The sequence below is a fragment of the Salvelinus sp. IW2-2015 genome, linkage group LG17, assembly GCF_002910315.2.
Source record: "Salvelinus sp. IW2-2015 linkage group LG17, ASM291031v2, whole genome shotgun sequence".
NCBI lineage: Eukaryota > Metazoa > Chordata > Actinopteri > Salmoniformes > Salmonidae > Salvelinus > Salvelinus sp. IW2-2015.
Genome location: NC_036857.1, coordinates 27,047,091 through 27,074,727, shown reverse-complemented (window position 1 = coordinate 27,074,727; position 27,637 = coordinate 27,047,091). Strand labels below are relative to the sequence as shown.

General features: G+C 40.6%; 2 protein-coding genes across 5 annotated transcripts; both read left to right on the top strand.

Annotated features, from left to right (window-relative positions):
- Nucleotides 1-967: 967 nt before the first annotated feature.
- Nucleotides 968-6,544, top strand: LOC111976632 (alpha-tocopherol transfer protein-like). Of its 4 annotated transcripts, none has more exons than XM_024005620.2 (6): nt 968-1,163; nt 1,630-1,918; nt 2,189-2,370; nt 2,987-3,180; nt 3,362-3,472; nt 4,016-6,544. In XM_024005620.2, the coding sequence occupies exons 2-6, from the start codon at nt 1,638-1,640 to the stop codon at nt 4,298-4,300; spliced, it is 1,053 nt and encodes a 350-aa protein (XP_023861388.1). In that variant the 5' UTR covers nt 968-1,163; nt 1,630-1,637; the 3' UTR covers nt 4,301-6,544. The 4 variants fall into 4 exon arrangements, with proteins under 4 accessions (XP_023861388.1, XP_023861386.1, XP_023861387.1 ...); XM_024005618.2 differs by having other exon boundaries at nt 968-1,261; XM_024005619.2 differs by having other exon boundaries at nt 968-1,330.
- Nucleotides 6,545-9,576: 3,032 nt separating this feature from the next.
- Nucleotides 9,577-27,090, top strand: LOC111976638 (cAMP-dependent protein kinase inhibitor gamma-like). Its single transcript, XM_024005628.2, has 3 exons — nt 9,577-9,906; nt 25,664-25,848; nt 26,444-27,090. The coding sequence occupies exons 2-3, from the start codon at nt 25,692-25,694 to the stop codon at nt 26,524-26,526; spliced, it is 240 nt and encodes a 79-aa protein (XP_023861396.1). The 5' UTR covers nt 9,577-9,906; nt 25,664-25,691; the 3' UTR covers nt 26,527-27,090.
- The last annotated feature ends 547 nt before the right edge of the window (nt 27,091-27,637 follow it).

Here is a 27,637-nt window from a genome sequence, read left to right as displayed (position 1 = left end):
GTCGGCTGTTTTCGTCTCTGACGAATGAAAAGCCGTGGCCTACGTGGCAGTGCATGGTCAGGATAAATAGTACAAGGGGTGTTTCTTCAGGCTGATAACATGTCATAAAGTAATTGCAGATAGCTGTGAAATAAAGCTTCTCATAGATTATTTTTCTACTTGAGTAAGCTAAAGAAAAAGTCAGTAATATATTAATCGATAGGTTCAAGACAAGGCATTTACATTTTTGTGTTTGTTTCATTTCTAGCAGGTTGTATTGGTTATCTCTGTCACCTCCCCTCCATTTCTCGTTACAGTAATAGGCCAACTTCGAGTTTTGTTAACAAGTGTAGTGAAATAAAATATTTTACCAGTTCATTGCGGTCCAGTGTGTGGAGTAGTGTGGTCTTACATGCATGTTTAGGAGCGTGTAGCAGCGACAGTGCAATAGAAAAGGCTATTGTCTATTTAGAATTTCTATGACCTGTCCCATTGAAGCCAAAAGGGGAGAGCTGTAACGCAAGCGTTCAATCCAATTTGCTCAATCTCTAGGCCTATCAACCGACGTTTGTGGTGCAATTGCGCCATCTATCGGATCCAATGACCGCAGAAAACCTGTCTATTATCAGGTGCATATCACGCGCATGGACTTTACTTCACATTATAGAAGGCCTYGGTTAACCATTTTCTTCTGAAGATGATTAAATATAAAGTGTGTATCATAAATTACATTTTAATTTCATCTGTATAAATATGTATCCGAATAAAAAAAACTAAAGRCAACACAATTCATAATAGCCTATTTAGGGGTTGATGTATAATTTTGATCATGATTTGTTGTTACAATGTACTGTAAGCAAGTACTGAATGACGCAGCTCATCACATGCTTCGGAGTAACCAAAGAGAGAAAGAATCTCGCGCCACCCGGAACTGGCCGCGGATTGCTCCAGAAAGCTAGTCGTCACTAGTTATTACAGCCACAAAGTTATAAACCCCGCCCATTTCTACAATTTATATTTTCAAAATGTGATTTTAAACCTAACCCAAACCTTAACCACACCGATAACGTTATGCCTAACCCTGACCTTAAGTTAAGACCAAAGTGCTCATTTTGTTCTAATTAATTTTTTACGATACAGCCAGTTTTGTCTGTGGCTGTGGTAACTAGTGGAAACCCAGAAAGGTTGGTTTGTTGTTGGCAGCTCCTGTTTTGATTTACTAAGCATTCGTCTGGAGAACACTTTTGACCCTGGAAATACAAAAAAAACTATCGTCATTCTGGTTGGTATTCAGAATCCGCAGTGGCTTGCAAGCACAGCTTCTTGAGTGCAGCGCGGTCAAAAGCAGAATGTATGGGAAATACAGGATAGTGTTTACAATACAGTGTTTTCAAGATATTGTCGTGACATTTATGTTGTTTAGGTCACTGCTGTTGCTGTAGGCTAGACTAGAGAATACACACCATTTTGTGGCTACAGTGTATGACTAATTGCTGATAACAACCTTAGAGATGTTCTGTGGTAATTGTGGTATTTCTCATGTGGTTCTACTGTCTTGTAATGCTCTCCAGTCCAGGTTTTCTTGTACCACGACTATTTCTGCTGTGTTGTTTTATCCAGACATGTATGTGGTATTTGTTTATATTTTAGTGGCCAAAATGATGTCTGAAGAAAGCTCGCCTATGAGGCACATTGATCTTGGGTCTCCTCCTCCTCTGGAACCACCAGCGGCTGGTTACAGGTTCCCCGGCCCTCCGCCACCCATCTACTCCTGCACTCTGACCCCAGAGCTGGTAGCCAAAGCCCGGGAGGAGCTACAGGAGAAGCCAGAGTGGAGGCTGAGAGACGTGCAGGCCCTGAGGGACATGGTGCTGAAGGAGCAGCCTAACCTCCGAACCAGGCTGGACGATGCCTTCCTCCTGCGCTTCCTACGGGCCAGGTATATCATGATGTATTACAGTACCTACCCATAATGCTCTGGGAAACTGTCACTAAGCGTCTCAGAGTAGGAGTTCTGATCTAGGATCAGTCCCCCCGTCCATATAAATTATATAATTATGATTTGAAAGTCAAAACTGATCCTAGATCAGCACTCCTACTCTCTCTAATACTGTTTATGAATATGAGCCCTGGTTTCTTCTTATTCAAGATGTTCTATCTTGACGCTAACATAATGGTGTCCTGTCCCATGTCCTTGTCCAACCACCAGGAAGTTTGACTATGACCGTGCCATGCAGCTTCTCCTTAACTACCATACCAGTCGGCGGGCCTGGCCTGAGGTCTTCCAGGACCTGAAACCTTCCACTATCAAACATGTGTTAGACCTGGGCTTCCTCACTGTTCTGCCCCATCCAGACCCTAATGGACGCTACATCCTCTGTCTCAGACCTGGTCAGTGTGTTAGCTTGCACTATCTAATGTATTTCCATGTCCAAGAAGGGCTCTAACTCTTTTTTTTTTCATCTTTATTTGGTAACAATTCATATGAACATACTCATCGTAGAAGAATAGAACAATAGAATAACATTTTATTTAATCTATAGGAGACGGAAATTGATAATTTACAATGCCCTATGAGCTATGTATAATTAAACAATAAGGCACGAGGGGGTGTGGTATATGGCCAATATACCACGGCTAAGGGCTGTTCTTAGGCACGATGCAAAGCGGAGTGGCCATATACCACAAACCCCTGAGGTGCCTTATTGCTATTATAAACTGGTTACCAACGTAATTAGTAGTAAAAATAAATGTTTTGTAATACCATTTTTATACCGTCTGATATACGACGGCTGTCAGCCCATCAGCATTCAGGGCTCGAACCACCCAGTTTATAATACACTATAATGCATGACATAGGAGCTAATAGCTGCTCATAAACATATACAGCAAAAACAAAAATTGGAATCTTGAAAACATGTCTGCCAATAGCCTTGATATAACAGATTAAAGTTGTCCTATGCTTGACCTTTTTCGGTGTTACTAAATACAAATTATTTTACAACAGGAAAATGGAAAGCGAATGATTATCCATTTGAGGACAACATCCGGGCAATTTACCTGACTCTGGAGAAGCTGATTCAGCCAGAGGAGACTCAGGTGAATGGGATCGTCATCTTAGCAGACTACACTGGGGTGGGCTTGTCCCAGGCGTCCAATCCGGGCCCATTCCTGGCCAAGAAGGTTGTCAGCATCCTTCAGGTAACCTTATTACTGTTCTGATATTTAAGTTTTGATATTATCAACCATAACATCATGATCAAAGTACACTCGAATCAGGTCTCAAATATTTATCTTATCAAACACCCTTAAGAAAGATACTCTTGGCTTGTGTATTTTGTAAATAATATAAATAGATTTGAATTTCAATGTTGCATTTCAGGATAGCTTCCCAATAAGAATCAAGGCTGTTAACATCATAAATGAGCCCCGGATTTTCAAAGGGATCTTTGCGATAATTAAGCCTTTTTTGAAGGAGAAGATGGCAGAGAGGGTGAGTCTTTCTTCTTATCCTCCTTTTTCTGTACACATTAGCCTGTTGAATTTTGATCACTGCATTCAGATTTAATTTAATCTAATTTTATTTTATTTTATTTGTCACATGCGCCGAATACAACAGGTGTAAACCTTACCGTGAAATGCTTACTTCAAGCCCTTAACCATCATTGCAGTTTTAAGAAAATAGAGATAAGAAAATATTMACTAAATAAACTAAAGTAAAAAATAAAATAAATATTAACAAGTAACACAATAAAATAACAATAACGAGGCTATATACAGGGGTTATACCCTGATGAAGACAGCTTGTCTGTCGAAACGTTGGACATAACATTTTTTGCATCTGAGCTCCTAGCTGCTCTCCTTTATTTTTTTTATATGTAGGGGTTACCAGTGATATGATTATTAGTGAATTCAAATGTATTTAGCCATTATGAATTAACTTAATCAAATGAACAGGAGTACTTGAAGTACTGTATGCTCCTTTGTGATTCTGTGACACATCAGCCTAACATAATTCCCTTTATTTTTCATACAGTACGTTCTCCATGGGTCAGACCTGCGCTCTCTGCACCGCAACATCCCTCGATCCGTCCTGCCAGAGGAGTATGGTGGGGTAGCCGGCCACCTCGACATGTCAGCCTGGTCGAAGACATTACTGGACTCTGAGGAGGAGTTTATAGTGGAGTTCTGCCAGCCAGATCCTCTAGAGGGCGTAGTTCTCCCAGACTCCATGCTGTTTGAAGGGCAGCAGTCTGGTGGTGCTGCCCAGGATGATGACACCTTCAGGGGGCTACGCTCTCAGCTCTACTACTGTTACTGATACTGACCATCACCTCTCTCTCGTTAAACTACAGTGAGGATACTAGCCTGGTCCCAGATGTATTTGTGCTGTCTTGCCAACGCCTATAGTCATTTATGTGACAATGGCCATAGAAGTTGGTTAAACAGCACAACTAGATCTGGGATTAGGCTATGAGAACACTACTGTTTCTTTTGAAACATTTATCTATGTTTTATCATGTTCCCATGGGGCAAGTTTTCAATGTTATTTAGTAGAAATGTTATTCACTATAGGAGGAACTAAATAGTCGTCTGGGCCCATATTCAAAAAGCGTCTCAGAGTAGGAGTGCTGATATAGGATTGGTTTTTACCTTTGAGATCATCATTTTATACAATTATATGGAGATGGGAGACGCTTTACGAGTTCAGGGCCTACTACATGGCCAAGCATAAGGCAGCTTCAGGTTCTGGCAAAGAGGCTTAATAGGAGCTGCCTCTCGGTTTCAAACAATTTCCAGTGTTACATTTATTTCCTATAGAGGAAGACGATCAACTGTGCCCATTTGAAATGCCACTCACTTCCGCTTTCTCCTTCATTTCTCAGAATACATGTACTGAGGCTGTTCCTGTTAGATTTCCTCTGCATGGTCATATTCAAACACCATGTTGTAGCCTTACCGGATCCATACTTTGCCTTTAATCTGTTTTCGATAATGATAGATGTGCAAGGGGTTATGAATGGGGTTTAATTTGTAACCATACAAGTTGCCACTTTTATCCAAAGCAACTTACAGTGCAATGAGTGGATAGCCTACAATTTTAGCATGTGTATGTGATCCCTGCAGGAATTGAAACCAGTGATGAACTTGCCATCGGTGGTGCCARGCTCTTACTAACTGAGCCACTCAAGACCTGTAATGTCTGAGTTACTGAGAGCCCTAGCCTACAGTATGACATGTGCATTCGTTCTTATTAAGACACATTTTACTAGTCCTGATCAGTTAATACAGCCTGGCTTCAAGGACGTAACATAGTAAACATAAATCTGTAACACTCAAATTACAGTAGTATGATATGTTACATTTGGTATGGTAACATAAGACCAAAGGTTACTTAAGCCAAAAACTAAAGTGGGGAGGATGGGTGGGCGTATAATGCAAACGTCTAGCAACCCAAAGGTCACGTGTATCGAACCACATCACTGACAACTACTGCAACTACTTAGCATGTTAGCTAGCTAACCCTTCCCCTAAACTTAACCTCTAGCCTAGCTAACATTAGCCACAACAAATTGGAATTCGTAACATATCATACGTGTCGCCAATTTGTAAGACATTGCACGAATTGCAATTCGTGCAATTTTACAATGACGGCCAAACCCTCCACTAACCCGGACGACGTTGGGCCAATTGTGCGCCGCCCTATGGAACTCCCGATCACGGCCGGTTGTGATACAGCCCAGGATTGAACCAGGGTCTGTAGTGACACCTGAGATGCAGTGCCTTAGACCACTGCACCACTTGGGAYCCAATATATTAAATGGAGGGAGACAGATTTGTGTTTACTATGTTACATCTACCCCGGAGTCCAGGTTGGTTATTTCACGTTCATCATGATTTGATTTCACCCACTAGCATTGTAGATAGTGGATAGTTCTAAAATAGTAATGACAGTATTACATATTAACGTCACCATAACTGACATTTAGCTACATGAAATGGCCTTGTTAATGCATTGTTCTAGACAAGTTTCAATCCACAGACAGATAATTATTTTCATATTTACAGACAGATACCTGCTTTATGTTTTCTTTGCATTATACCAATAGTGACAACACTTCGGGCTGGTTTCCTGGACACAGATTAAGCCTAGTCCTAGACTAAAAAGGATGTTCAATGGAAATTCTCCATTAGTACAGAACTAGGCCTAATCTGTGATTTGAAAACCAGCCCATAATGTTCTGTTTTAATCTCAACCCAGGGTACAGAAGCCAGTTCTATGGGGGACCCCACCCAGCAACACGAGCTATATTTCAGTTTTTGCCAAATATTATTACCACAGGTCATTTAGAGATTAGGTTATATTGCCACCAAGAATGTGCAAAGCTGTCATCAAGGCAAAGGATGGCTACTTTGAAGAATCTCAAATATAAAATATATTTTGTTTTGTTTAACACTTTTTTGGTTACTACATGATTCCATATGTTATTTCATTGTTTTGATGGCTTCACTATTATTCTACAATGTAGAAAATAGTACAAATAAAGGAAAACCCTTGAATGAGTAGGTGTGTCCAAACTTTTGACTGGTAATGGTTATTCATTATTTTATGAAAGGCCAAAGTGTTTTTTATTGTTTGATTGATTGTCATTGTTACATTGCACAATGTTATATTGTAATTAGCTAAAACATGTATTTTTCTAAGCATGTCTGCAATCAATCAAGTGTATTTATAAAACCCTTTTTACATCAGCAGATGTCACAAAGTGCTATACAGAAACCCAGCCTAAAACCACAAACAGCAAGCAATGCAGATGTCCTCCCTCATATTGCAGAGTAAACCTAAATCGATCAAGAGATTAATAAACTAATTTCAAATGCAGATGTTGTGTATTCTGCAAAACCCTTACATGTCCATTAGGCCTAGAGGATGCTTTGCACATAGAGATCTTAGGGCAGTGTTCCCCAACTAGTGGCCCACAGGATGAATTTGGCCTGCGGGTGATTTTATTTGGCCCCCCAAGTTTTCTGAGCAACAAAAGTGTTTATTTTGTTGGACATAAAAGACTAAAAACACCGGCAAATTGGCTCCAAGTGATTTTAATTTTGGAAATCGGTTCCAAGGTATTCACACACATAATAGAGATATATGTGATCATATACAAACGTAAGCAAGGTTTGAAATGATTATGTTTTTGTCAAATGTTATATATGCTTGGGCTTCTTGCGGTCAATTTGCAGTCTACCAATTATTTTTAATTATGTTCTGGCCATCCACTTATTAAGTAAAAATTGTCCTGGGGCTGAATTTAGTTGATGATCCATGTCCTAGGGTATGCATGGGTAGAATAGAACATGGACCGGCTTCCCAAAAGCATATTAGATTTGGGTATGTCATTTTCGGCAAAAAATGTATCCTTAAATAAGGCTAAATTCATCGTTAGAACCTCCATAGTCCCCTCATTAAATCCCTGAGATGTTTCCCAAAACCATTATTAACATTGCACTTGAAAACGTTCATAATCTAAGGAAAACTGAGATGACTGTGTTAAAATATAAACAGTAGACAATAGGCACATTTCAATCCTATTGAAATACATTGCATTTTGAATTGACTTCTATTTGAAGTTTCTCGTTTTAATGTCAGGTGCACAAGTAGGACACACTGAAATGTCTTTCTTTCTACTTGTAGGTTACTGTCTGTCACTTGTCTCAATAGATTGCTTGATGTGTAGCCTAACATGCGCAATGATGTGCCAAATTGGTAATTTAGTGCATTTGTATTGGGTAAGCATTAGAATAAGACACCTCAATATTTGCAGCCGTAGATGGTAATATCTCTAGGAGCTGATCCGTCGTAAGTATTGTGAAATAATTATAATGTTAAGGTAAGATTTGAATGGAGAWKGCTGATCCGAGAGCAGCACTCCCTTTCATTCGATCATATCAGTAGGGTAACGTGGGGGAAWCTGTTCCCCTTAATTTAAAACTTCTTAAGGATCGGCGTCCCTTCAATGGGACAGTTGTAAATCATGCAGCGCGTTATGTCAAGATCACAGAATTTAGAGAAACAACAAATTTCAGTAAGCTGAAAGCTTAAATTATTGTTAATATAACTGCACTATCCAATTTACAGTAGCTATTACTGCGAAAAAATGCCATGCTATTGTTTGAGGAGAGCTCCTAACAACAAAACAGTTTTTTCACCTCGATAGGTTTGATAAATTCACCTCCGAAGGTGAAATGTGTACTTACYTTCTGAAATCTTGCTCTGATCTATCATCCAAAGGGTCCCAGAGATAACATGAAGTGTCCTTTGTTAGATAAAATCAGTTTTCATATCCTAAAAAGGTCCATATAACATGCACAATCGATTTTGTATTTCTACTCGTTCAATTTGCAATGAAAGGAATCTGAAAATCTCACCCTAAACATTGTTTTAATAAGTAAAATCACATTCACATCTATTACTCAGAGATCGTAGAAGGTAACAAGACTTCACTATTTCATCAGGGGTGTAGTATATCCTATAGGACACCATATTTGGTCAGAGAGCGACGCCTTCATGGCACGCCGATGACGCAGGCGGCCATCACTTGAACGACTGTATCTTTGTCAAATAAGCACCAATCGGGGCCAAGCAAAGCTAGCTAGATAGTCAATGAGCTGGGCTTTACGGGAGTATCCGGAAACAATGTAAATGTCGTAAAATGTAGCTACTAACATTGTACAACAGCATGACTTTTCATTTTGGATAAAAATTATAAGGATTTTCAGAATTATGAAAACTGGTTGTTTTGCAAATACTAACACTTGGAAAGCTAAATCAAAGTCCAAGTATACAGATTTGATGATATTCTTGCAGAACATTTTAATATTAATGTGAATATCTCCTTCACGATTTGTCCAAATGTACCTGGGGACTTCACACTAAAAGTCTTGAGGTTCAGTCACACTTCAAGTTATCCATTTGAAACCTTGCACATACACTGCTGCCATCTTGTGGACACTATCGGAATTACAACCAGAGTGATGGCTATTACTGTGATCTTTCTCTTGCATTTCAAAGATGGTGGTAAAAAAACACTGGTTAGTTTTTTCTTTGTATTTTTTTCTACCAGATATATTGTGTTATATTCTCCTATATTAAATTCACATTTCCACAAACTTCAAAGTGTTTCCTTTCAAATGGTACCAAGAATATGCATATCCTTGCTTCAGGGCCTGAGCTACAGGCAGTTAGATTTGGGTATGTCATTTAGGTGAAAATTGAAAAAATGAGGCTATCAAAAAAAAGCTACTTTTGGTAAGAATTAGATATGTGCATACTGGCTATGCTTAGGCAACAACATTTTGAAGGGAAAAAAGTGGATAATTTATGTTGTTATTCAATAAAAACAGAAATTTTGCGCCACTATAAGGGCAAAACGCCCCTGTCTATGGGGCAAAATGCCCCCTTAAGATTCGTGTGTTAAAATCAATTGTTAAGGAAAGATTTGAATCTGAGAGCAGCACTCCCTTTATTTCGATCCGATCAGTATTGACACATGGTCCAACAACGTCCGTTTTCTCTGCCTACATCTTTCGGTCGTTGTAGGAAAGATCATTAAAATACTAAATTCCATCGTTATCGGGAAACCGGGCCCAGAACAGAACACAATACAATAATAAGCATGAAACACACGACGGTGTTTGATTGGCTGTGGGGTGGCTAACTCCATTTTGGAAACAGCTGTTTGAGAAGTACCCTTCCCTCATTGTTTCCCTGAGGTTCCCAGAGAAACATCCCGCTTTCGGATACTTTTTATCACTAATCCAGACCAACATCCTTATAAGATTTACACAACGTGTTGCAGATGAGCCCGGAAACTTAATTGGTGTTTGATCCGATTGTAACAAGTAGATAAGAAAGGCTTGCGAATCAAGGTTAGTAATGTGTATTTTGGTTACAGTATAACACATTGTTGTGAAAATGATTGTAGCGGCACGACCTCGGCGGATGTGCTTTTAGACTAAGAGCAACTAGCCTACAATTCTTATGTTGATGCAGGCCGTGTGTTCGTCAAAGTGGCCAACATTTTGGGACTTGAGGGACGTTTTATTTGATTCTTTGCTCATTGGAGTTCCTATCTATAGCGGCTATATTCTCTGACCCGAAAATACTGTATCGTCTGGTGAAATAGATCAATGCCTATTATTCTCTCAGTATTCTGGGCGATTTATGTACTAGTCCAATATTTCAACATTCGATTCAGTTTTAGCGTATTGCGCACCATAATCAGGTGAACACATAAGTAKATTCAGCACCAATAAACTGATCCTGTACAATGACAATTTCAAAAGAATGGGCGTTTTCACACTTGGCCCCTTTCAGCCAATTTGTTTTAAGTCAGTGCAGTTCGAGTCATGTTTTGTGTGCAGTGTGAACATTCCAAAGGAACCCCGAAAAAACGTGTGCTGTTTTGGGATATTGGTTAGCGACTGTCAAGGATGCACAAAAATACCTAAATATATGTGGTGTTTTGATTAATACATTCAGATTATTAGTTTGCAATGTGTGTTCTATATGGTAAGCGAGCTTCATAAACTGTTTATTTGATTGTGGGGTTTGAATAGTGTGAGAAGAGTACAACATATTTGGTGAGAATCACAAAATAGCGTACAAAATAAAGGTAATTGCTTTCCGGGATTCCTGGGACCCAATTGAAGTTGACATTTTAAATGGTTAATGTAAAGGGACCTAGGAAGAAACCCAGAGGAACCAGGCTCTGAGGGGTGGCCAGTCCTCTTCTGGCTGTGCCGGGTGGAGATTTAGTACATGGGCATTACGGCCAGATTGTTCTTCAAGATGTTCAAACTTTCATACATGGCCAGCAGGGTCAAATAAGTGCCATCTATTAGCTTCCAAAATGTAAGTAGGTATATCTAGCTGTCCAATAACACGTTCTGACGTAATGGCTTGTCCTGCATTGAGTGAATGTTGGAAAAAGATATTGGTTCCTTTCATAGTGAATGCAAAGGGGACTCAGACAAAAAATGGTGAAGTAAACTGGGAAAAGAGTTGAGTCCTCATTCAAAGGCAAGGGCAGCATCAATGCAAAGAGAACTGAGTTTTTATTTTTGTTTACCCCAYAGTTCACTTTAAAGAGGATTGCTATTGGTGTTTTCACATAGTCCTCTTTAAAATAACCATTCTCAACAAATGCCCTCTGTTAAGATCATGATCATCACATTTGCATATGCAGTTTACAAATTGCCTTGACAGAGGGATTTCTTGTGACCAGGTGCTGCTGGATCTGGTCATCTGTATGACCACATGATTATCATTTGGGTGTGTTGGTGTAAATGGAGATGTTGCCTATTGACCCAGTAGTAGATGAAGGGGGGCCCCAGTGGACCTGGGGTGTATTAATTAGTGCGAACTGTAACCAAAAACAATAATTTCTTAGTGGACAAGTTCCCTTGTCGTTTGGTTTCTAGTGAATACACCCTCGGCATGTTTCTGGTAGAAAAATATAGCCCTCTTGCTTTGGTCAATGTTCCCTCTTGGTCCTGTAGGGATGCAATYTGTATTTGCAGGGTTTTTGTTCCAAGGCCAGCAGCACAATCACTTGATAAACAAGACAATTAGCTGAATCCGATGATATGAACTTGGACAAAAGCCTGCACACACCTCTAAGACCAGGGGTGAAAAGCATGAGTCATTTTCTATCTTTCAGATGAAGTTAAGGCTMCACGGATCAACAATAATGCTAATGCACTGTAAGCCTGTACTGTGTATCTGCAGTAGCACCAGCAGAACCACTCTGTTCTTTCTTTTACAACTCCCACTTCAGCTAATGGATGTCATGTCTGTGTGTATGTTGATAGCTGCCAAGGTAACAGTAACATTATTAGCCAGGAAAAATTCAGATTGAATCCCCTGTAGAGTAGGCCTACTCTGGGTGAGTGTAAAGTACTGTGTGTGTGTTTTGTTGGGTTAGCGATGTGGGTTGGTTGTTGTGTATGGTTGTTTATCGTTTTGGGTGTGGTGGCCATCATTTTCTTCCCTCAGGAAGTACATTATTTTAGTCTCTGGTGTAAATCTGGTTACGTGGGCGATCCCACGCCAGGATAGGCTTATTTTTGGTATCTCGGGTTGTTCTGGCAATTCTCACAGAGAAACCTCATTGGGAGGAAGGATGTTTTAAATACTTTTTACATTTGTATCAGTGTTTGAGAAAATCGTGATGAAAGTGGCCATTTTAGACCCTTTTTAGAGCTATACATGCAAGACCCTATGATCCGTGAACTGTACATGATACAGACAACATCTTGGTGTCATTATACTCCTTATCGTGTGCTCTAAAATATAGAGTATGTTGAGGTTCTTCAATAACAATTTTCACATTTTCTCAACATTAAACATTCATATTACTATCTCAAAAGTACCTTTTTTAGACATTGTTTGGAACAAAATACTTTTCAGACATGTTACATTTCCATAGTGGGCTCTCAGAATATCTTTAATAGTACCTATGTCAATTTCTAAATATAAAATTTGTCATACACCACCGGTCAAAAGTTTTAGAACACCTACTCATTCAAGGGTTTTTCTTTATTTTTACTATTTTCTACATTGTAGAATAATAGTGAAGACATCAAAACTATGAAATAACACATATGGAATTATGTAGTAACCAAAAAAGTGTTAAACAAATCAAAATATATTTTATATTTGAGATTCTTCAAATAGCCACCCTTTGCCTTGATGACAGCTTTGCACACTCTTGGCATTCTCTCAACCAGCTTCACCTGGAATGCTTTTCCAACATTCTAGGAGTTCTCACATATGCTGAGCACTTGTTGGCTGCTTTTCCTTCACTTTGCGGTCCGACTCATCCCAAACTATCTCAATTGGGTTGAGGTCGGAGGATTGTGGAGGCCAGGTCATCTGATGCAGCACTCCATCACGCCCCTTCTTGGTCAAATAGCCCTTACACAGCCTGGAGGTGTGTTGGGTCATTGTCCTGTTGAAAATCAAATAATAGTCCCACTAAGCCCAATCCAGTTGGGATGGCGTATCGCTGCAGAATGCTGTGGTAGCCATGCTGGTTAAGTGTGCTTTGAATTCTAAATAAATCACAGACAATGTCACCAGCAAAGCACTCACACCGCGTCTCACAAAGACATGGTTGGAACCAAAAATCTTCAATTTGGACTCCAGAACAAAGGACAAATTTCAACCGGTCTAACGTTGATTGCTCTTGTTTCTTGGCCCAAGCAAGTCTCTTCTTCTTATTGGTGTCCTTTAGTAGTGGTTTCTTTGCAGCAATTCTAGCATGAAGGCCTGACTCACACAGTCTCCTCTGAACAGTTGATGTTGAGATGTCTGTTACTTGAACTCTGAAGTATTTCTTTGTGCTGGGATTTCTGAGACTGGTAACTCTCAAATAAACTTATCCTTTGCGGCAGAGATAACTCTGGGTCTTCCATTCCTGTGGCGATCCTCATGAGAGCGCTTTATGGTTTTTGCGACTGCACTTGAAGAAGCTTTCGAAGTTCTTAAAATGTTCCGTATTGACTGACCTTCATGTCTTAAAMTAATGATGGACTCTCGTTTCTCCCTGCTTATTTGATCTGTTCTTGCCATAATATGTACTTGGTCTTTTACCAAATAGAGATATCTTCTGTATACCACCCATACCTTGTCACAACACAACCGATTGGCTCAAACGCATTAAGAAGGAAAGAAATTCCACAAATGAACTTTTAACAAGGCACACCTGTTAATTGAAATGCATTCCAGGTGACTACCTCATGAAGCTGGTTGAGAGTGCCAAGAGTGTGCAAAGCTGTCATCAAGGCAAAGGGTGGCTATTTGAAGAATCTCAAATATAAAATAATTTTGATTTGTTTAACACTTTTTTTGTGTGGTTACTACATGATTCCATATGRTATTTCATAGTTCTGATGTCTTCACTATTATTGTACAKTGTAGAAAATAGTAAAAAATAAATACAAATCCTTGAATGAGTAGGTGTTCTAAAACTTTTGACCGGTAGTGTATGTCATTAACCAATCACATCCCTCCTTTTAGGAGTGTACATTCAGCAAATCACCAGCAGAGTTCTCTTTGAATCCATTTTCCCATTCACTGTGTTGGTGGTGCTCATTTATTTTACCTTCAAAATTACTAGTGAGCCCTCTGATATATGCTCTGTAGTTGGACCAGGCTGGAGGACATTTGGTTTTGTGTCTGTTTTTAGCTCCTTCACTTTCTCATTACCAAATGACTGGCAGGAAGATAAATGGCTCTTACTGCACAAAGACATCATAGACACACACACACACACACACACACACACACACACACACACACACACACACACACACACACACACACACACACACACCTCGTCTGTAGACCAGACTTAAGATTTGTCCAAATGTGCTTGTGTGCTGCTTCTTAAGTCTCTAACTTAATCGTGGCATTACTTTAGTTAAGTTGAGTCATGATTTTCATATTATACATCACTTTTGTGTTTTCAAACGTTTTCAGGAAGTCAAGATGCTAATTGGTTTAGCAAAATAACTACGTAGGCTTAGTCATTTAAGAACATGTAAAGGGTTAGTTAGTGCTAAGCGGGTATGATTGAGGCCCTCTTAGAATAACGTTAATGATTGACTTTAAAAACTCATTAACATGACTGGGTAACCTGGATAAATAACTAGCAACTAAGATTACATTTCTCAATAATCTTCATGTACTACATTAGTAGTTATTATAGTGAAGAGCTGGTTTGATTACTTATAACAAACCCTAATGATTACCCAAGTTTGCTGTTTCAAGGCTTGCTGCTTACGGGGAATGTTGTGCCTTCACTTCCACCCTGCTCATTCTGTACAAAGCAAATCGAATCACTGGACATCCTCATCCTGGTAGATTTGTGGGAGAGGACAAGGCTGAGGCTGCGAGACCTGATGCAGCTGTGGATATGTTTTAGCCCTGGTAAGTGATTGAGATGTGTTTGGTTGGGGAGGACATTTACTGTAACAGGTGTTGGAAAAAAGCTGCACCCTACTCGTTTTTTTGTGTAGATACCAGTTCAGTCGCTATACACATACATGCATAACAGGGTGTTTTCCAGTATGATCCAATAACAGATTGCCTTATTTGGCCACAACCACAATAATAAACATGCATTCTTTCCTCTCCTCTCTTCCCTCCCCTGTTTATTCTAAGAAGTAAAGCATGGTGGTCCTGTTCAGTCCCATCCTCTTTTTACTTTTAAGTCTGACGGGGTGGTTTGGAGAAGCCAGTCCATAAACAACTCTAGCAGAGTTGTATGTTAAATATGGGAGCAGAAATATACTTAGTCTGTCACCATGATCCCTTTCTACCACTGTGATAGTGAACAGAGCTAAAGAGACTTCTAAATATTCCCACTCTCTTGACTCTCCTTCTCAGAGTTATCTGCTTGTCTCGTCTTTGCAATGGGGCCTGTTTTCGGTTTCCCAAAAAACATCTTAAGGCTAACATGCTGACCAGACCGCGTTCGCCATCGTGCGCAATTTGATTTTGTCCACCCACACCAGACGCGATCAGGACACACAGGTTGAAATATCAAAACAAACTCTGAACCAATTATATTAATTTGGGGACAGGTCGAAAAGCATTAAGCATGTATGGCAATTTAGCTAGCTAGCTTGCTGTTGCTAGCTCCTTTGTCCTGGGATATAAACATTGGGTTGTTATTTTACCTGAAATGCACAAGGTCCTCTACTCCGACAATTAATCCACAGATAAAACGGCAAACCAAATTAGTTTCCAGTCGTCTCCTTCCTTCAGGCTTCTTCTTATTTTGGACTTTATATGGCGGTTGGCAACCAACTTTCGGTGCATTACCACAACCGACTGGAGTGTGGACCTCTTTTTTTTTGTTGTTGCTTTATTTAACTAGGCAAGTCAGTTAAGAAGAAATTCTTATTTACAATGACGGCCTACACCGGCCAAACACGGACGACGCTGGGCCAATTGTGCGCCGCCCTATTGGACTCCCAATCACGGCCGGTTAAGATACAGCCTGGATTCAAACCAGGGTGTCTGTAGTGACGTCTCTAGCACTAAGTTGCAGTGCCTTAGACCGCTGCGCCACTCGGGAACCTCAGTTCATCTTTCAATTACCCACGTGGTTATGTGCTACTAACATCCAACGAGGAGATGGGAGAGGCCGGACTTGCAGCGCGTTGAGCGTCACAAATAGAAGCAAGTTCTATTTTAGTGCCTGGCCACTCAGARGCTCACGAGCAATGTGTATGCAATGATTGAATAATATGTATGTGTACATTTTATTTTGTATCGCGTGTGGTGTGGTCAGCATGTAAGTTGACCGTTTAGAACCTTTCGTAGGAGCATCATTAAATCTCAGCGCTGTTTCCCAAAATCATCGTTATTAAAGGGAAATGTCAACGTTTCAACTTCATCTCCAGCATCACCCCGACATCAACATATGTGAAAATGGAGCGTTCCTATGTTTTGTAGTAAAAAAGATAGACGATAAGTGTTTCCAATGACATCGGTGTGCATCGTGTAATTTTAACCAATTATGAGTAGGCATTGCCTGGTAATTGCATACTAATTGCACCACAAAACATAATGTGCCATTTTCACATACAGTATGTTGATGTTCGGGTAGTGCTGGAAATTATGAATATGAAGTTGACCATTTTTTTCAATTTTCCTTTAACGTTTCACTTAAATGCTCGTAATCTTACACCTGCCTCAGGCCACTCGTAGAACAGCTGTGCATCATTAGATGCTTATTTGTCCTCCCACGTCACTTCATACACAGAAGATCTCTGCTAAACATAGAATCACATGGTTTAGCCTTCTCTCTGTGACCGCTGTTAACTTTAGAACAAAGTTGACTACAAACAAAGTTGCCAATGTCTTTGCTATTGATACAAACAAGCAACATTTAAAGAGATGCTTCAAATGAAAACCGATATGACTGCATTCAAATATAAACAGTAGACTATTGGCCTTTTTCAATCACTATTGCTACATGTAGGCTACTCTCTGTAATTTGTCTCTATTTTTCATATGTGTGTAGCCTAATGTGCGCAATGATGTGCCAAATCTGAGATTTTGTGCATTTTTATTGAGTAAGCATTAGAATAAGACACCTCAATATTTGCAGCCGTAGGTGGTAATATCTCTAGGAGCTGATCCGTCGTAAGTATTGTGAAATAATTATAATGTTAAGGTAAGATTTGAATGGAGATAGCTGATCCGAGAGCAGCACTCCCTTTCTTTCGGTCCTATCAGTAGGGTAACTTGTGGGAAACTGTCCCCCTTAAGGGAAATGTCTGTTTTCTGACAGGAAAAAAAGCTATGTTTGGTAAGACACATTTTGAAGGGAAATAAGGCGGCAATTTTATGTTGTTGTTCAATAAAAACAGATTTTGCGTCACTATAAAGGCAAAACGCCCCAGTCTGTGGCAAAATGCCCCTTAAAGATTAGTGTGTTAAAATCAAAATGCCCTGGGGACATTTTGCCCCACTGAACATTTTTTTTCTCTGACCATTTGGATTATTTATCTTTAGGCTCCCATACTGGTATATATAAAAAAACGTTTATGGATCTAATTTATTAGATTATTAATATCTATATATCCACCTATGAAAAAATATTAGATAAATGTACCTCGATCTTTTTGTTGGAGTGACTTAAGTTGAGATGAGACATTTTTAGTTGAGCAAAACTAGTGGATAAATAATTGGTAACAAAGTGGGTTCTGCTGTTGAAGGGAAGATGTTGTCGGGGAAACCCGGGCCCTGCTTGACACCTATACATGTGCATTCTGCTTAAAGTAAACAAAAAAGGGGATTATTGGTAAATGTTTGGAAAAAAACATGTCATACTCAACTTTACTCTTGCACATGTTCAACATTGTTAGGTAGGCCATATCATATTACATTTGGCGGAATCAGATCTGTGTTTGTTTAGCTGGCTTAGAAAGATAGCACGATGACATTTACTCTAAAGAAAAGCAGCACAAATTGTACTTTCTATCACGGTTGTTTTAGTCACTGTTGTTTTAGGAACATTTCTTCAGGAGAACTTCAGAGCTTTTCGATTCTATTTAATATCAGGAACATTATCTTCTCCAGTGAGTCCCTGACTGCATCCAAAATGGAACCCTATTTCAGATATAGTGCACTACTTTTGACCAGAGCCGTATGTGGAATAGATTGCCATTTCAGAAGCACCCCTGTGCCTCAACAAATGGGTGGCCTGGCCCGTTAGCTTTTTCCTATAAACTCATTCTGCACCAGTCTCTCAAAGTACATACTTTAAAAAAAAATCCTCATTAAACTTTTTGATTTACGATGGTAAATCGATGGTGATTTAGCAGCATGGGGGGAGACCAGTTCCAATATGTATGAGGCTTTTCTATGACGTCCAGAGATGAGTGAGTTCTTTGGACTGTTATCATCAGCAGTTTTCTAAAGCTGTTAACACCTGCTTCTGACTCAGCCTCAGCTGGGATTTGTGGCTGTCCTCCACACGCACACACGGACTGGGGAAGCCCCTTGCTGTATAGATCTGGCAGGCCATGTTGCTACAGTACACTTAAAGAGCTCGCCAGCTTGTAGCCCTAAAAAAACGGAAATAAGTTAGTATTTTCTACCTCTGGTTCGTTGGCTATTCCTATGGGGGAAAATAATAGTGTTTTGGGATATACGCCGAAAATAAGGTCTGAGGTTAACACAGGCTTAGAAGATCTTATATGTTTTGTTCTATGAGATCAGTCAGTTAACATTAACTTTTTATTAATTATGAAGCCTTTACGTGCTCAAGTTATTTACTAATTAGTCGCTAACGGCCAGAGATATGGAACTTCAACATTAGTCGCATAATTTTTCACGTTACTACGCTGACCACGCAAACTAGTCTACGCTACACTAGTCTGCCAAAAAACTAGTTAGCTTAGTTAGCTTTCTGCTTACCAGCTTGAACGAAAACGCAAGGATGGTATATTGTTTTACTCCAGGCTGCAACCATATCTCTTCAGCGGAATGATGAATGATGTTGTCCAGAGGAGACATTGGGTCCGTCTGATAAAGCAAGCGAAGCCTGTTAGCTAGACGTCAAAGGCATGCAACCAGAATTATAGTTTTATTTTTTTAAATGTTAGCACATCGTTAGCGTTTTAATTGTTTTGATTACATAAATGCTTCAAAATGTACACATTGATGTTAGCTGATGAAGATTATTTTATAGAACAAAACTTATAAGATCTCCTAAGCCTGTGTTTACCACAGGCTTTATTTTAGTCATTTATCCAAAAAAAACATGAATTTCCCTATAGGCTTTAGACACTGAGCCAGGGTGGAGTTAGCCTCGGTTAGTGCCTACAAAAATACGCCATTACTATTGCTCTCTGATCTGACGTGTCTGGCTGACAGGGTGGAGCAGGGTTATAGGGTAATCTACACACGTATCCCTCCAATGTATTCTGGAGAAGAGAATATAAAAGCTTATTTAATTGTACAGCTCCTTTCTCCTCTCTATTTCCACTCATGGACGACATTCATTCACCAGAGGTACTATACACTTTCTGCTTTTGTGCTACTTTGCCCTCAAGATGGAAGTCACTTTATTCCATTGTGGTCATGTGGTGTGGTTGCATTGTGAGAAGACAACCATTATGTATCTCCACGGGCCCTACATTGTTATAATGCATTAAGCCTGTGGTCCACAGGCACTGATATTGACCTAGCTTTAGGTAGCCTGTAACACACTGAACTAGGCCAACATAGAGAACAGAATGGCCTACTGTAAAGAATGTATTCTACCTGTATTGTGAGACTATTTTATTCTTGTTCATGACCTTAACTTTGCCTTCTGGTTTTGGGCATCAAGGAGGATTCTGATATGCCTTGGAATAACCTATGAAGCAAGATTAATAATTCATTTTGTTAGTTCTTTCCACATTACGTGTGGGGTACAATTTGACGTCCTCGGGATCTTTGGCCTACTAGGATTTAAAAAGATTCAAAAGGCTGTTTAGATGTCAATTAATGTATGAGTTTCCGGGTAGTCATAATTCTATAACGCGAGTGGATGTCAGGCCTGCCATTGGTGTGTTACAGTAGATGATGTTGATTTTTATTCATTGGGCCTGGGAGCAGCAAGTTTCAGGGAAGCTGTGTTAGTTGATTAGGCGCCTTGAGAATATGTGGAAGTTATGAAGGACTTCCTGAGATGTGGTGAGTCATGTGAGGGACGACGGGTGAAGCCCCAGTGATGTCATCCTCCAGCTGAAGGTCCTAAAGCAGAATGGTTGTGTTGTTCAGTAGAGTCCCTTTTGAAACAGTAAATTACCAGCTGAACTTGTCAAATAAGATCAAAGATTTTGTTTACTGTTGCAAAAATGTTTTGCTACAGCGTGCGCTACTGAACACGAACCAGGCTGCCCACTAGGACTCCACATCCCCTGGGTCTCCCTGTCACTGTTACTCCCTCAGAGCACTACTCAGCTCACCCCACCACTTATTGCCAACACACAATGATCCAAATGATCGTTCAAGAAATGCTAATTGGATATTGCCAATCAACATTGTTTCTACAGCATCAAAAGAGGGAGAAAACYGATTGCATTAAGTAGTGTATTATCCCTTAATGATAGGCTAGGTCTGTAGCTATGGGAACGATTGGGCTAGATTTACATAGGGATTTACATAGTGAGCCACAGGGAGCAATGAGGGCAACTGCAGTTGTGAGGTTCTGAAAAGGCCCTTAGTTACTCTTCTAAATTAAACTTGGCAAAGATGTTAGAGCCTTAGCCTCCCTCTCAGTCAGTCAGGGAATTTGTTACTTCACAAACGCAAACTGCTGCAAGTTCTCCCTCAACTCACACCAGGCTATCTTTCTGATTGAACTTCTATACTTCTCACTACTACCAGGGGAAATTAAGTATTCGCACTAAAGTCCAGCGGCCTCATAAAAAGAGGAAGGATATACAGAGCACATACTTGCCACCAGTTTTCAATAGCCACGGTTTTATTGATTTTATTTATGAAAGAAACGGAAGCGCTGTGTAGAACAACAATGCTAACCCTGTTGCTGGAGGAAATACAACTCCTCAGTGTTATGGAATGGGCTGGTAGTCCACACAGGCAGGCAGTAGCTGCTGACGGCATGAGAACGGCCAGCTCCCAGACTCTCCCAGTGTCTCGGTGAAGCCCTGGCTTCGAGGAGGGGAAGGAGTGGCGGCACTGTGCCATAGCTGAGCCACACTTAGCAGTCCATCGAGGCTCTCTGGGAAAGATAGCTGTCTGCTTTACACACACTGAGTTTGGAGTTCTAAAACTTGGAGTTTGTTTACACTCTTCTTCCGATTTATTTTTGGTAAATTGTAGAACTTTACTATCTTTTTCTGTCTGAAAATTTTGAATGAATGTGGGATATGGTTTGATTATAAAGACTTTTTGGTGTTTGGCTGGACTTGGCATTCCTGTTTAACAGGAATATTAGGGAAGTTGAGTGTCCTACTCAGCTGGTTGCGCATGGTTTCTCCCTGTTCGTTGTTTTGCATCCCAATATCAGCAAAGCATAACCTTTGTTCTGCTATTTAAAAGGGAAGAGCTCTTGTTGTGATCATTCTTATTGTCTAGCTAACATGTTTAGCCTATAATAATTACACCTTCYTTTTTTTCTTCTCCATTACTGTAGCTTAAATATAATGAACAGATCCCCAAAGCAACCAGGCAGGAGATAAGAATAGTCACAGAACAAGTCATAGCTTGTTGCTATGAGGGAGTTGGATTAAGTCATGTGTAGCCTAGGCCTCCTCCCCTCCATCAATAAATGCAGTGAAATAGTTGACCGACTTCAAATTGTGCAGGAGACTGCCCTAATGGGTTTAGAAGACAGCAAGGCGGCTTTTCTTTGTGCAGGTTATTGCAGATAATGTAGAGTTTATTACAGTGATCAGGCTTAAAAGGCTCCGGTGTGATTGGACCAGCATCTCTCCCTAATGGCCAGTGAAAGCACTATGGTCATTCTGCTGACTCATATTAATTCTGTTCCTTGGCTGATCTCACAGGCTACAATAACATCTGCTAAATATGTGTATGTGACCAATACAATTTGATTTAATTTGTTGATGATTATTGGTGCATGCGTGTGTGGCGGTGGTCCTATTACATCATGTTGTCTTGTCGGTGATGTTCATATACTGTAAACAAAGCCCTTTATTCAATCAAGAGCCTTCTCTCGCTCCAGCCTGGTTTGAAAGACATAGCATAGTAAACGTAAACCCAACTGTATGTTACTTTTGGTAAGGGGAATACCTAGTCAGTTGTACAACTGAATGCCTTCAACTGAAATGTGTCTTGCGTTTAATTTGAATCAGAGAGGTGCAGGGGGCTGCCTTGAGCGACATCCACGGCGCCCAGGYAACAGTGGGTTAACTGCCTTGCTCAGGGGCAYAACGACAGATTTTGGCCTTGTCAGCTCGGGGATTCGACCCAGCAACCTTTCAGTTACTGGCCCAAACCTCTAACCACTAGGCTACCTGGTTGCATAAGACAGAAGGTTACTTAAGGCCAAAACGAAAGTACGGTTGGCATCTAGCAACCCAAACGTTGTGTGTTAGAATCTCATCACGAACAACTTTAGCATTTTGTCTAATTAGCAACTTTGCAACAACTTCATCTTACTTTTTAATTACGTCACAACTACTTAGCGTGTTAGCTAACTCTTCCCGTAACCTTAACCCTTTTACCTAACTCCTAATCTTAACCCCTAACCCAGCTAATGTTAGCCACCTAGCTAACAGCTTTAGCCACCTAGCTAACATTAGCCACAACAAATTGGAATTCGTAACATATCATACGTTTAGCAAGTTTTGTAACATTGTACAAATTGCAATTCYTAACAAATACCATACGAAATGGACATCCACAAATTAATATATGCCATGCAAAACGTAACATATACTAATTAGTCTCTCAGATTTACGTTTACTATGTTACATCTACCCCTGATTCCAGGTTGCTCTCTCCCCCTCTCACAAATTCAACTAGTGATGTATTGTAAACGGAGCCAATGAAAGCTCAGCCTCTTGTTCCGAGAATCAAAGCTTCTTCAGAGATTCACAGAACATTGTAAACACACATTAGTGTCTTGCAGTAGAGCGAGCACTGAGCTAAACTAACAGATCACACTGACTGTACTGCACTCTACAGTAGTGATTTCCCGTAGAGATTTAAGGTGTTTTGTCTGGGCTGAAAGCACACATTTGACCTCTGGTAGTGTTAAAAGCTGCAGCTGGGTACAGTTTCCTCTCCTCCCCTGCTCTACCCTTTCAGGGCAATAAGAGAGCCCTTTAGGCTAATGTATAGAGTTACCATTGTGACTTTTAAACTGTGGCACTGGGAAAACAAACTGTTAAACCATAGACTACAGCAAAAGTGAAGTGGTGAACTGAGGTAGAACTTGGTCACGGTAACAAACTGCTTGCCTCAAGCAGACAGTGCCATACATTATAATAACACGTCTATGTATACTCTATGTAGATAATGCGCACACACACACACAGTAGTTTCAATAAGATGCTGCAGCGTTCTTAAGCCTCCACAGCAGCGTTGAACAGAGCAGAGTAAACGTGCTAAAGGGCAGAACATCAGAACATCCCTCCATGGAAACCAGCTTGTTCATGATCGTGTGTGTGTGTGTGTGTGTGTGTGAGAGAGGCTGAAAAGCAGCATGTGTGGGTAAGTCCTCATTAGACCACAAAAATGGCAATTAGATAAGGTCCCAAACGCTGTTGCAAGGCAGACAATAACAACTGAACATCTTTCACCGAGAAAGTGCTGCATTAGCAAGTTTTCTAATGTTGATCTAAGGTACATTTTAAACACAATTTCTGTCTGCAGAGAAAATAGATTAGAGGAGGTATTTATTTTTATTTTTGGATGGATGTTTTTGTGAGAAGCATGGTCATGGTACTAGCTGATGGGTGGATGATGAGTGCTCTGGCTCAGCCCAGGGAAGCCCTACACTCAGTGACATTTCCTGGGGTGCTGTCCTSTCCTGGAGGGGAGGACGGATAAAACCTTTCAGACCATGACAATTTGACTAATAAGGTCACCGGTCCACCCATTACGGAGTGTTGACTTGAATGGAAATGTCTGTTCTAGTAATCTAATTCTATGCGGCTCTCTCTCTCTCTCCCCTGCAGCTCATTCCTAATTTTTCAAGCAGCACAGACACAGCTGCCCTTATCCCATACCGACGGACATTGGGTACTTATAATATTTATAATATCTGTAGAGAGGAAGCGGTTCTGACTGATGAGCTCCTCTGAGTGATACAGAAGGAATGTGAGTGGAGTTACTGTGTCACTGCTAAAATGGAAGGAGAGAGGGCTGTTGCTGCCAACTTAGTTTTTCTCCAGGAATTCTTCAGGGTTGAATCCGTTGACACGTTGTTTATTGGCAGGCAAAGTTGCTTATTTGTGGCGACGTGACCTTGACTATCAAACTATGTAGAACTTTGTTATGCTCGAGATTGACATTCAGATCTTTTATCAACTCTTTGTAATGCTGTTGGCCGTGCCACGACGAGGCTCTTGACTATAGGCCATCCATGGCTGATTCTTAATGGTGGTTGGAGGAGGAGGGAAGTGTGGGGAGTAGGATAGGTCCACTCGTCCAGCTGTCTGTAATTGTCCGACACACCGGGCCAACAAATTCGTAGCTTGGCGTCCAACATTTTTTGCTACATGTCACAGTTGTTTCAAACAATGGTGAGTGCAGCGTTCAGTCTGGTTTAACCAGCTAATAGATTCAGTCTCCTTTTCCAACCCTAACCCTAACCCTACTTTGAAAAGTAGCAGATTGTCTTGTCTTTCTGGAGCAGCTTCTTTTCTCCTCCACCCTCCTTTTCTCCTAGGAACCACCAGTTGTATAGTGTTGTAGTCCCTGGCAGGATCCATGACCCAATTTTATATGGGCTAAGAAGAAAAAGACAGAGCAGGGAGGAATCAATAGCTAATGTGAGCTGAGCTCAATGCGCTCTTTACTTGAACTCATTATTTTCTTTTCTTTTTCTCTCRCCCGGCCGGCCTCCGCCCTTTTGAATGGCTTTTTAAGCACAGTCAGACACTTTGGGTCATATTGATCACTTCTTGTGTTTTTACTTCAATAAAAGCTCCTTATTTCCTATAAAGAAGAACTTCCTGCAAGCTTGCGTTGTTTGTGTGGGTAGTTTTTAGACGGCCGTAGTGAGTGATGGGCTTGAAGGTTTGAGTCCCAGATCAACGCTCCTGTTTTTTTGTTTTTGTAATTAGGTTGYTGAATTAACACTGACACTAGCTGAACTCCTTCACTGTTGCTACAGAATGGCACAGACCTGTATGGCTCAACATTGACAGAGTCATGCCCCTCAGACTAGTGTGTCAACCAGAACCAAACTGTGGTGCCTCAGATATTTATTTTCCGTTTTTACACAGTCCCAGCTGCTATGGTGGATGCATAACCAGGCTACCGTGTTTGGCAGGACTTTGAAAAGCCCAAGTGTGTATTGATGTCCTTTGCATCATCTGTGTTCTCTCTCTCTTTCCCACTTTCTCCATCTCTTTCCCACTTTCTCCATCCCTCTCACTTTCTCCATCCCTCTCTCTGCAGGTGTAATGAGGTTTCTGGTCATGGACAGATGATGGATGTGGAGACAACAACGTCGTACTCTGACTTCATCAATTGTGATCGTACAGGCCGCAGGAACGCAGTACCTGACATCCAGGGACAGGGGGCAGCAGCCAGCACCAGTGAATTAACCAAAGACATGGAAGGGATGGACCTGAAGGCTACAGGTGAGCATATATGCTATATAACCAGGAGGTGTCTTTATGGTTTATGATTTGATTAGGATCCCCATTAGCTGACGCAAATGGCGACAGCTAGTCTTCCTGGGGTCCAACATATAATAAAAAATACATTAGACAAAAATACTTTACAATTGACATACCTGTAAAACATGAACATAGATATTAGACTTACACAGTGCATTCGGAAAGTATTCAGACCTCTTCCCCTTTTCCACATGTTGTTACGTTACAGCCATATGCTAAAATAGCAATACCCCATAATGACAAAAAACGTTTTTTAGATTTTTTTGCAAATTTATTACGACAAAAAAAAACTATACCTTATTTACAACAATACGACTAAAGCATAATAATGTGTGTGTGTGCGTGCATTTATCGGTTACACATGCATGTCAGTAGACTGTGCACAGTACATAAAAATTAGGTCACATGGAGAGGCATTATGCCGTGAGGTGTTGCTTTATTTGTTCTTTGAAACCAGGTTTGCTGTTCACTTGCGCCGTATGAAACAGTTTATGTGGAAAAAGATCCTTTGTGGTTGCTGTGTTTTTTAATGGACCATGTTTCCTCTGTCTTTCAGAAGGAGAGACTGGTGCATCACCAGCCCCTGAGGGTGAAGGGTCAACCAGCCAAGAGGCCCAGGGAGGCAAGGGCCCATCGTAAACCACCTCACAGGAGAGGAGAGAGGGACACAGACAGGAAGGGACAGCAGGAGACACGGAGAGAGGGGATCTACTGGTTGTCCTGCCTGCCTGAATCCTACTCCTCAACAGTGATGACATAATCTCTCACTGTGTAGCTCTGATGGAGCTTTGCTGGTCCAGTTGCATGATACTTCTTCTCCTTTATCAATTGGCATTGTGGGAAATGGAGTTGACAGAACTTGACAGTTGACAAGTAGGACTACATCTGATCCTGGCCTATAGTTGCTGCTGGAATACAGTGGTAAAGGAAATGTTCTCATATCACTATGAGAAAGCACAGAACTTTGGACCGAACTCCCATCAAGAAGAAGAGCTATACAGAATCTATAATCATGTGTTACTCCTTTTGTTTTGTGTACGTTTGTGGCCCAGTTAAAAATGTTCCTTAGTTTACCCTTTCTTTTACAATAACACATGAAGTTGCAATTACAATGTACTGTAATGGAGGTCATATTTATTTCAAATGGTTCTCTGATACCTTTGTAATAGGAATTTCTTTGTGCAATAAAATGTGTAATAAGTACTAAGCTATATGGAATTGTTTTAACAAAAAAAAATGTAATTTGTCTTTACTGCTATTAGCCCATACAAACTCATTGAATAACAGATTCACTACTAGGAACAACCGTCCCCCCAAAAATCGAAAGGAAGTTTGTTCTGAAGTGCCTATCCTATATCTGAGAGAGATTAAATATATTTTTTACATTGTATTTAACCCATTATTTTGGGCACTAAACAGTCTCCATATATACMTCCATTCTTTTCCCCCCCAACTGGTACCGAGGGACCTTTAGACAAGTCTTGTGTGCATCCTAGAACAAAACAACCGACATATTCGTGAGAGTCACCTTTTCACAGAGTGGTCATATTGGTGTGTAGCCCAAACAGTTCGGAGGCTACAGACAGAAGTTGGCAGATCAGCTGTACTGACTTCAGACGAGTCCCAAGACGTTTGTGGGGGTCGTAGAGCAAAACGGAGAACCCCATGAGTCTCATCTTTCCATCGAGGGGTCATAATAGTTTTGCAGCTCTGTCACCTTTCACCCCAGATGCGGAAGTGCGACATCGGC